This window comes from Alosa sapidissima, chromosome 19 (genome assembly GCF_018492685.1).
Source record: "Alosa sapidissima isolate fAloSap1 chromosome 19, fAloSap1.pri, whole genome shotgun sequence".
Taxonomy (NCBI): Eukaryota; Metazoa; Chordata; class Actinopteri; order Clupeiformes; family Clupeidae; genus Alosa; species Alosa sapidissima.
Window position 1 is genome coordinate 29573009 of NC_055975.1, and position 10998 is coordinate 29584006.

The 10998-nt window shown below is 45.5% G+C and overlaps 1 protein-coding gene and 1 long non-coding RNA gene across 4 annotated transcripts in view; one reads left to right on the forward strand and one right to left on the reverse strand.

Annotated features, from left to right (window-relative positions):
• The window catches only part of LOC121693347, a 51144-nt gene extending 40382 nt beyond the window's left edge, over positions 1-10762 (forward strand). Inside the window, 6 exon segments of the mRNA XM_042072711.1 lie at positions 4097-4252; positions 4887-4967; positions 5105-5251; positions 5398-5556; positions 8168-8287; positions 10099-10762. Of these exon segments, the coding sequence (XP_041928645.1) occupies positions 4097-4252; positions 4887-4967; positions 5105-5251; positions 5398-5556; positions 8168-8287; positions 10099-10432 (997 nt within the window). The 3' untranslated portion in view covers positions 10433-10762.
• On the reverse strand, positions 5880-6516 carry LOC121693349. 3 transcript variants are annotated; one of them, XR_006025474.1, is made up of 4 exons: positions 6456-6516; positions 6238-6347; positions 6001-6108; positions 5880-5946 (listed from the first exon to the last, which is right to left on the reverse strand). It is a non-coding gene; the product is annotated as an uncharacterized LOC121693349 (long non-coding RNA). The 3 variants fall into 3 exon arrangements; XR_006025473.1 differs by having other exon boundaries at positions 5893-5973; positions 6028-6108; XR_006025475.1 differs by lacking the exon at positions 6456-6516 and having other exon boundaries at positions 5893-5973; positions 6028-6098; positions 6201-6255.
• Positions 10763-10998: the final 236 nt, after the last annotated feature.

Consider the following 10998-nt stretch of genomic DNA (forward strand, 5'->3'; position numbering starts at 1 on the left):
TGAGCATGAAGATGAGGCCTTTGTCGGCAGCAGTTAGAAGGTTATTGGTGATTTTATTGAGGGCAGTCTCGGTACTGTGGTGGGTTCTGAAGGCAGACTGGAGGGGTTCAAAGAGCTCATGGTGGGACATGTGGTGTTGGAGCTGGGCAGCCACTGCTCTTTCCAGGATTTTACTGAGGAAAGGAAGGTTGGAGATCGGACGATCGATAGTTGTTCACCAGGGTGATAGGCATTGGATCCAGCTTGCTGGACGAGCCCTTTGCTTTGGACACCAAGGCATGCACCTGGTTGATGTCCAGCTTGGTGAAGGAAGAGAGACAGCACTCCGATGGGTGGGTAGTAGGGGTGGGGGTGTTGAGCCACGACTGGTGTGCATCGGGGGTGTCGGCACCTGGATGGTGGATAGCCGAAGAGGGTGGAGGAGGGCATTGCAGCTGCTCGTGGATGGCAGGAGGGCATTGGTGGATAGTAGAAGAGGGTGGAGGAGGGCATTGCAGCTCCGTGTGGATGGCTTCCACTTTGCTATCAAAGAAGTCCAGGAACCTGGAGCACAGGCCCACTGCATCAGGGGGTTGGGGGGCGTCAGGGGGGCGCAAGAGTCGGTTGATGGTTGAGAAAAGCATTTTGGGGTGATTTTGTTGGTTATTAATGAGCGTGGAGTAGCAGAGTGTCTTTGCCTTAAAGAGAGCCTCCTTATAGCCCCTGATGTGGTCTTTGAAAGCCTCAAGGTGTACAGTGAGGCCAGACTTTTTGTAGCACCTCTCTAGCCAGCGTCCAGCTGCCTTTCTGAGGCGAAGCTCAGGAGTGACCCAGGGAGTGGGGCGAGAGAAGGAGACCAATCGGGTTATGGGAGGGGCAACTGAGTCCAAACTGAGGGAGAGAGCAGTGTTGTAATGTTCAACCAGACCGTCCACTGAGGTGTTAGGAGAGGGGGTGGCCAGGTGGGTCGCTAGGGTGGAGGACAGCAAAGGCGTGCACACACGTTTGGTTTTCCGGTAGGGAAACTGAAAATGTAATGGCTAGGTGGTCCGATCTAGCCAGGTCATCACATTGGAGGTGGAAGGGTGTTATTCCATTGGAGCAAACAAGGTCTAGGGTGTGTCTTTTGGCATGGGTTGGGCTATGCACATGTTGTATCAGAGTATCTATCAGAGTCCACATGGATGTTAAAATCACCCAGGAGAATGGTTGACGGGGACATGGGGCAGATGGGGGCAAGCAACCCAGAGAGCTCTGGCAGGAAGTGGGTGGAGACTTTTTTAGGAGGCCGGTAGACAAGTACCCCCTGGAGCTGTGCGGCGCCTGCCAGTGCAAAGTGGAGGCACTCAAATGAGGTGGGGTTGACTGGAAATTCTTTGACCTGTATATCAGATCTGTGAATGACAGCTAACACACTACCACGGCCCAAGCTACGAGGCTTTTGGATGTATACATAGTCTGGGGGAGTAGAATGGTTGAGAGTTAGAAAATCCTGCTGGCTCTGCCATGTCTCCGTCAGACATAAAAAGTCCAGTTTCCTTTTCCAAAATGATGTCAGATGAGTAGGGATTTGTTATTTAGTGAGCGCATGTTCAGCCCTTGTAGAGTTTAGATTCTCTGCCCGAGCCTGAGCCCGAACTTGACCCGACCCGGGCCGATATTTCCAGCCACTATCCTCGGGCGGGCCGGGCCGGGTCCTTGATCAAGCTTCTTTTTTTTTTTAATCATTAGCCTACTTGGGTGGGGAGCTAAAGCTATGCCATAGTCAGACTTAATATTATATATTTATCAAAGTAGGCCTAAGTAACAAGTGTATACAAAGTTATACAAGTTAGGCTCAGAGTTACAAAATGTCATTTGTAATGTCATCTGTGCAACACGTGTCATGCGCAGCTTCTCCACTCGCACGCATCACACCGGGCCTGCTGTGCTGTATCGTGCAGCTCACTGCTGTGCTGTATTGTGTAGCTCACTGCTGTGCTGTATTGTGTAGCTCACTGCTGTGCTGTATTGTGCAGCTTAAGTGCAACGTGAAGCTTGAAGATGTAAAGAAAAAAAATGAAAACAGGAGAAATAACTTCGAGCAAGTTTGGAGAAAAGTCGGAGGTATGCATTTGTCAGGTATGCTTTGTTGCGTGCATTAAGTGCGCACGATGTTCACCTATGACAGCAAAAAGACTTTAAGTTGAACATGAAGCAGGCTTGCCATGGCAGAAATAATGATAGCCAGCTTTCAATGTCCTCTTTTGTCACTTCTTCAAGCATACACCTGAGAGCGAGGCAAGCCCTCACAGAGAAATGCGTTGAGTTTTGCTGCAGGGACATAATTTTACGTTGTAAGTGGCTTACGTTTCTTCATTCGGATACATTTGCAATCCATTCCATTCTGAATAAACAAACATAGTTTAGCCAACATTCTTCATCCTCCGTTGCATTATTCATTAATATAATTCTAAACGGATTTCTGTAGCTCAAACAGCTCGGAATTGTAGTTGAGAACGTCAGTTATAATGGCCCACGTATTTAAAAAATGTCGGGTTTAAATCAGGCTCGGGCTCTTATTAATTAATCGGGCTCTTATTAATCAATTACAGTTAATGTGTCGGGCCGGGTCGGGCTTGGGCACAATGTGCACGGGCTCAGGTAGGGTCGGGCTTGATTTTTTGGGCCCGATCTAAGCTCTACCTGTTGAGTGCAGCAACAGGGGTCACAGTGCTGTTTTTACACAGAGCAGGGGTCGCACGTTGACGGTATGTGGGCGTGGTTTGTTTTGATGACGTTGCCGCAGTGAAGCATGGCACCTAACTGCGGGAACAGCTGGTGTACTGTCCATGTAAACAAACTTATGGCGGGCAGCCCTGTGCATGTAGTGGGGGCGACGTAGTAAGCAGAGAGATGTAATGACCTCCAGGCAGTTCGGAGAGGTCAGAGTCCGAAGTTTAGCTGCAGAGTATTTAATGAGAATCATGGCAAAGGAGCGTCCGGCTGGGAACGCCCTAGCTTGCTTGTTAGCGTGGCTGCTAACTACAACAGGAGAAACCTCAACAAGACTAGGCCTACTACAGAGAGGACTGTCCGGATGACCAGGTCAGTTCACTGTAAATCTGTGTCGAGGCAAGGTGTCCATGTCCCGTACACGCTCGTTGGTAGTCCACAGATCAATTGGTTAGCATGGTCAGTGTTCCATAATATAGGCACGGATTAAACGCTGACGAGAGATGGCGACGCGAGAGAGATTGATGCAGACTAAAAGTTAGATGACCAACTTGTAATCCAGTAGTTTTCAAATCGCCAAGGCAACAGTCTGTAAACAGGCAAGGGAAACTGAGTTCGGAAACTGAGAAGTTGAGAGGCTGAGAAGCGATCACTGATTCCCCTAAAGCTGATGATACATGTGGCAACTTTTTGAGCAATGTTGCTGGGCAATGTCCCGTTTCATTGTGGTTCCCTATAATGTGGTGAGAATTAAAAATGATGTGGAAGCAAAACCGAACTGAGATGTGTTAAGAAAGGGAAACGCTCCCAGGTTTATTACAAGCCGGCTCGGAGGGGAACATGAACAAAGTCGCCTCTGTCCAAGTCACCTCTCGACTGTTGTCTGCCACAGCCTTATATCCTGTTAGTAGGCTCTTTGTCTGCTCCAGTGGAAAAGTTCAGACACGCCCCGGACATATGCGTGCTTAATTGGCGCCGACCACCTATAGTGAAGTCTGGCATAGTACAAAAGCTGGGCCGTAGTACATGACAAAAGACTTGATTTGCAAATGGTCGAGGCGTGTCTTCCCCAGTCACAATCATCAGTTAATGCAAATATGAGGCAGACAGACTGATGAAGTTAGTCACATTTGTATACAGTATGTTCTTACAAATATTTTTTACTACACTGACATGTTCCCATTGATACTGGGCAATAATTTATTTGCTGGAGGCAAATCATCATGATCATCCAAATCAGAATAAATGGAACTGGTTATGTGGTTGCCACCAACATTGCTCAAAAAGTTGCCCCATATATCAGCACCTTAACAGTGTGTGTATATCATCACCTTAACTGTGTGTGTGTGCGTGTGTGTGTGTGTGTGTGTGTGTGTGTGTGTGTGTGTGTGTGTGTGTGTAGTACAGGGCATGATGAGCATGTGGCTGGTCTGTTCTCCGTCCTGGCCTCTGTGCCTGGCCTGAAGTTTGTTGAAATCGTTATGGACTGCCTGACCATCGGCTGGGCCAATAGCATGCTCTCTTTGTGCAACACCTGCTGCAGTCTGGACGGTGTATGGTAAGAGCAACCCTTTACTGCCCAACAACCCTTTAGAACCCAACAACAACCATTTAGAACCCAACAACAACCCTTTAGAACCCAACAACAACCATTTAGAACCCAACAACAACCTTTTACCATCCACAACCCTTTACTGTCCAACAACCCTTTGCCATCTAACCACAACCCTGTATCTATGGAATGTGTTAAAGCATGAGGGTTTTTTTACCTTAAAGTAATTGCTTCAGACTCATCCTGATACTACACAGACTTAAAATACACAGAATGGAGTCTCTGGAAGGGAACCCCTTGTCTTAGTCAAAGGTCGGAGAAGGACCCTTTCTTATTTGATTCAGAGTACCTTCTTAGCACCAAATGGGTACCCAGTATGTTGAAAATTGATGAAAAGTGTCATTTCTAAATTGTGTTACTTTAAGATTGAGTCAGAGCCATTCACCTGGAGATCCATTCTTATGGTGAAAAGAGTGGGGAAGTATTTTGTTAAAGTATTTTGTTAAAGTGTGTCGCTTTCACTTTTGTATAAAGTTACAATATAATGCACTTCCCAAAAACACCTCTGCCTCTGTGTTTGGCAGCCTACCCAAGGTGTGTGTGTATATGAGTGTGTGTGTGTGTGTATTATGTTCGGCAGCATGAATCTACCAAAGCCCACTGACAGTGCTGAAAGTCTGTGTTCAGCTTACGGACTCGGAAGAGATGGGACCCTTTTCAGGTGTGGCACTTTGCTGTTGAAGAATTTATTTACTCATTATGATTGAGAACTAATGATAATGTGCATTGTGTGAGCAATTTAAATGATTGAATTGAATAAACAATGATCTTAAATTCTTTCTCCTTTCTGGGTTTCAGGTGGAGTGTTGCCCACTATAGAGATTCATCCCCTGGATCCGAAACCTCTGGACTAGAGATCAGACTGTTTCTCTCCTCAGAGGTCTCCGACACCATGCAGAGGGAAATCCTGCACATGTTCCATCCGCTGAGACACTTAGCAGAGAAGTGAGTCTTTTCTCTCAGTTTCCCTCTTGAATATTTCAACAGCCTGTACTTGACTAGGCTTTGTGTATATCCCTCTGAAAATAACTGTGTGTGTGTGTGTGTGTGTGTGTGTGTGTGTGTGTGTGTGTGTGTGTTATATACTGCAGCAGTCCAGAGTACGATGAGTGTGTGGATGCTCTAATGGCGCATCTGTCCTCTCTGCCTGATCTGATGAGGTTGTATGTTGGGACGAACTTCCTGACTGAGATCTGGGCCAAGCGGATCCTCTTCCTCATCAACACCTGCCCCCGTTTGCAGGCAGTGTGGTGAGTGCAATAAGCCTGTATATCTGCTGTCTATCTATGAAGCAAGGAACGTCTGTCTGTCTGTCTGCCTGTCTGTCTGTCTGTTCTTTGCATATCTCTCGACTTGTTTGTCCGACTGACTTTACACTTGGTAGGTGTATTTCTGAGGATACAAGGGAGTGCAGTGTTGATGTTTGGATGTGAAAAGTGAAAGACCTCATCTCTGACCTCAGCAGTATGATGACCGAATCTGACCTCAGCAGTATGATGACTGTATCTGACCTCAGCAGTATGGCAGCCATTTCTGACCTCAGCAGTACCGTATCTGACCTCAGCAATATGGAGACCGTATCTGACCTCAGCAGTATGGCAGCCATTTCTGACCTCAGCAGTATGGCGATCTTATCTGACCTCAGCAGTATGGAGACTGTATCTGACCTCAGCAGTATGGCAGCCATTTCTGACCTCAGCAGTGTGGCGATCTTATCTGACCTCAGCAGTATGGAGACTGTATCTGACCTCAGCAGTATGGCAGCCATTTCTGACCTCAGCAGTGTGGCGATCTTATCTGACCTCAGCAGTATGATGACTGTATCTGACCTCAGCAGTATGGCAGCCATTTCTGACCTCAGCAGTACCGTATCTGACCTCAGCAATATGGAGACCGTATCTGACCTCAGCAGTATGGCAGCCATTTCTGACCTTAGCAGTATGGCGATCTTATCTGACCTCAGCAGTATGGAGACTGTATCTGACCTCAGCAGTATGGAGACCTCATCTCTGACCTCAGCAGTATGGCGATCTTATCTGACCTCAGCAGTATGGAGACTGTATCTGACCTCAGCAGTATGGCGATCTTATCTGACCTCAGCAGTATGATGACCGTATCTGACCTCAGCAGTATGGAGACCGTATCTGACCTCAGCAGTATGGTGACCTCATCTCTGACCTCAGCAGTATGGAGACTGTATCTGACCTCAGTGTGCCAGCAGGCAGACAGTGCGTCAAGACCTCAAAAAATGAACTTTTGGCAATTTGTCTTAGGGCGCTTTCATACTCATTTGGAGCAGTTGCATCGGAACATGGAGCGTTTCCCCCCAAAGATCAGTTAGAGTATGTAAAAGCTGCACTTGCCTTCTGTTTTGGAGCAATACAAACGGACTAAGACCGCCTGTAAGCACCTCCCCTCCACTCCTCCCTCCCCCCATCATCACGGCAGATCAAGTTAGAGGACAGCTGAGGAAACTCCGCCCCAGGAAGGCAGCCGAGCCTGACAGACTGCTCAGTGTCTGTGCTGCTGAACTGGGGGAGCAACTGAAGATCTTTAACCTGAGTCTCCGTGTTGGAAGAGTCCCAACACTGTGGAAGACATCATGTCTCATCCATACTCCCATGAAGCCACACCCAAGTGAGCTCAATGACTTCAGGCCAGTCGCTCTAACATTACACGTGATGAAGAACATGGAGCGACTGTTTTTGGGGAAACTCAGACCACAGGTATGCCATGCACTAGACACACTACAGTTTGCATACCAGGAAAAGCGTGGATGATGGCATCACATACAGTATCTCCTACACAGGACGCATTCTCACCTGGACAAGGGGACAAGTGCTGTGAGAATCGTGTTCTTTGTCTTCTCCAGTGGTCTTAACACCATCCGACCCCTCAGACTGGGTGACAAGCTCCTGCAGATGGGTGTGGATGCTCACCTAGTATCCTGGATTGCAGACTACCTGACCGAGCGACCACAGTTTGTCAGACTGAAGAACTGCCTCTCTGACACTGTGATCAGCAGCACCGGAGCACCACAGGGAACAGTGCTCTCTCCAGTCCTGTTCACCCTGTACACGTCTGACTTCTACAACACAGAGTCATACCACACACAGAAGTTTTCAGACGATACTGCAATTGTGGGGTGTATCAGGGACGGGCAGGAGGAGGAGTAAGGAGCCTGGTGTAGGACTTTGCAATGGTGCAAACTCAACCACCTACAACTCAACACTGCCCACTGCCCAACTCAAGACCAAGGAGCTGGTGGTGGATTTCCGGAGGTCTAAGCCCGCTCTGCTGCCAGTCACCGTTGAACACTTACAAAACAAAACAAACAAACAAAATGTGGAAAACTTGAAAGGGTCTGAAAACTTTCCGTTTGCACTGTACACACAGCAGACATGAACACACACACAGCAGACATGAATACACACACATCAGACATGAATACACACATACACACAGCAGACACATGAATAACATATCTTGCATCCAATGTGATTAAATGTAGTAGTGTTATCTCTGCTGTTAAATGCAGTGTTATCTCTGTTAAATGTAGTGTTATCTCTGCTGTTAAATGCAGTGTTATCTCTGCTAGATAGATAGATAGATAGATACTTTATTGATCCCCAGGGGAAATTAAAGTATGCTGCTTCCATTGAGCTTGTCTGAGGGACTAACTGACTGGCTGTGTGTGGTAGGTTTAACGCCGTGGTCTGTAATGAGAGCTGTGTGTGGTAGGTTTAACGCCGTGGTCTGTAATGAGAGCTGTGTGTGGTAGGTTTAACGCCGTGGTCTGTAATGAGAGCTGTGTGTGGTAGGTTTAACGCCGTGGTCTGTAATGAGAGCTGTGTGTGGTAGGTTTAGCGCCGTGGTCTGTAATGAGAGCTGGGAATCAGAGGACTGCCTGCTGCTGAAGGAGGGAGTCCGCTGCCTGCAGGAGGCAAACAGGCACCCAGGCCGCATCATCAGACTTAAAGGGTAGGTATACTGAAGTCTACATCAGACTTAAAGGGTAGGTATACTGAAAAATACATCAGACTTAAAGGATAGGTATACTGAAGAATACATCAGACTTAAAGGGTAGGTATACTGAAGACTTCATAATTCAGATTTTACTTTATTTACTGTAGAGGCTAACAAACACAAACGAACTTCAAATAAACACACAGCACTTTACAAACACAAACACACCTAGCATAAACACACTGTACATTACAAACACACTGTATTTTACACACACCTCAAACAAACAAAATAATTTGCAAACACAAACATACCTCAAACATACAAAGTAATTTGCAAACACAAACACCTTCAAGAGACACTGTACTTTACAAACACAGACATACCTAAAGCAAACACACCTCTCAAACACACTATTTTACAAACACAAACACTCCTCAAACAAACACACTGTACATTACAAACACACCTATCAAACACACTATTTTACAAACACAAACACTCCTCAAACAAACACACTGTACATTACAAACACACCTATCAAACACACTATTTTACAAACACAAACACTCCTCACACAAACACACTGTACATTACAAACACACCTATCAAACACACTATTTTACAAACACAAACACTCCTCACACAAACACACTGTACATTACAAACACACCTATCAAACACACTATTTTACAAACACAAACACTCCTCACACAAACACACTGTACATTACAAACACACCTATCAAACACACTATTTTACAAACACAAACACTCCTCACACAAACACACTGTACATTACAAACACACTATTTTACAAACACAAACACTCCTCACACAAACACACTGTACATTACAAACACACCTATCAAACACACTATTTTACAAACACAAACACTCCTCACACAAACACACTGTACATTACAAACACACCTATCAAACACACTATTTTACAAACACAAACACTCCTCACACAAACACACTGTACATTACAAACACACTATTTTACAAACACAAACACTCCTCACACAAACACACTGTACATTACAAACACACCTATCAAACACACTATTTTACAAACACAAACACTCCTCACACAAACACACTGTACATTACAAACACACCTATCAAACACACTATTTTACAAACACAAACACTCCTCACACAAACACAGGATGATTTGCAAATAAGGGGGCCGGAACAGAACGATCACGCTAGCAATAATAACTTAGTAGAAGCTAACCTAAAAGAAAAGCATTAATAATATTTTGTGATCTAAATCGACATAAAAGAAATGCATGCGGTTAGTTTGGAACGCCAATATGGCAGTTGTCTACACATATCCCGCCCCTTCCGCAGCAAAAAAGTCGACATGTGAATACATTGAGCCAATCATGTGGTGTGTTGTGAATACATTGAGCCAATCATGTGGTGTTTTGTGAATACATTGTGCCAATCATGTGTTGTGATCTCGCTGCTGGAGCAAGGTTGGTGTCGTGAAGCCTTGCGCACACGCATTTCTGCCGAAATAGATGCCTGATAAGTGCCCAAAAAGCGTTACAATATGGCCGCCGAGTGGAGGTACTAGCCTAAAAGGACTTTGTTCCGCTCTGGACCTCTCACTGCCTCTAGGTTGCGCTGCTGTAATGACCTCTCACTGCCTCTAGGTTGCGTTGCTGTAATGACCTCTCACTGCCTCTAATGACCTCTCACTGCCTCTAGATTGCGCTGCTGTAATGACCTCTCACTGCCTCTAGGTTGTGCTGTTGTAATGACCTCTCACTGCCTCTAGGTTGTGCTGTTGTAATGACCTCTCACTGCCTCTAGGTTGCGCTGCTGTAAAGCCACTGAGCCGTGCACTCAGCTCAAGGACAGGACCCTGAGCTGCAACCAGCTGGTGAGGATCCGGATGAAGGGAGAGTCCTACACGGAGAGAATGACCGAGTGGACGGAAGCAGAGAGAGAGGAGATAGAGAAAGAGGGGATGGAGAGAGAGGAGGAGATGGAGAGAGAGGGGATAGAGAAAGAGGGGATGGAGAGAGAGGAGGAGATAGAGAAAGAAGGGATGGGGAGAGATGACATGTCATTGGTGTGTTTAGTAGTTATGATGGCATTTGTAGTAATTACCGTATCATTAATTGTTTCCAGACATGTTAAGTGACGCACCTGAGCCCAGAGTCATGATGTGTTAATGTATTTAACCCATCTGTGCCCAGAGTCATGATGTGTTTATGTTTATTTTAAAACTTTTTGACTTTTTACTTTTTAAAACACTGACACCTTTTGTCTTTGGGTGCTAGACCACTTACCCAATTAAAAAGAAACTCACAGACCCACAGACCATCTCACAGACCACATAACTCACTAAAGATTCTTAAAAAAAATTACATAATACTCGCTGAACCATTTTAATCAAGTCTTTGTGTCTTGTGTGTTTTATTTTGTCTTTTTGTTTATTCTTTATTTTTAAATGATTTTACCTTGTGCGTTTTATGTTTTCTTTTTTACTATGATCTTTACCTTTAAAACTATTCTTTGACTATTGCCCTTCTATGCTTTTATTTGCTATTACTGTTTGCGTTTTGTTTATGTAAAGCACATTGAATGACCTCTGCGTATGAAATGCGCTCTATAAATAAACTTGACTTGACTTGCACCTTGTTGCTATGATATTTTACCACATCTCTGCAACATCACAAGATTTCAAGATTACAGTAGTAGCCTACA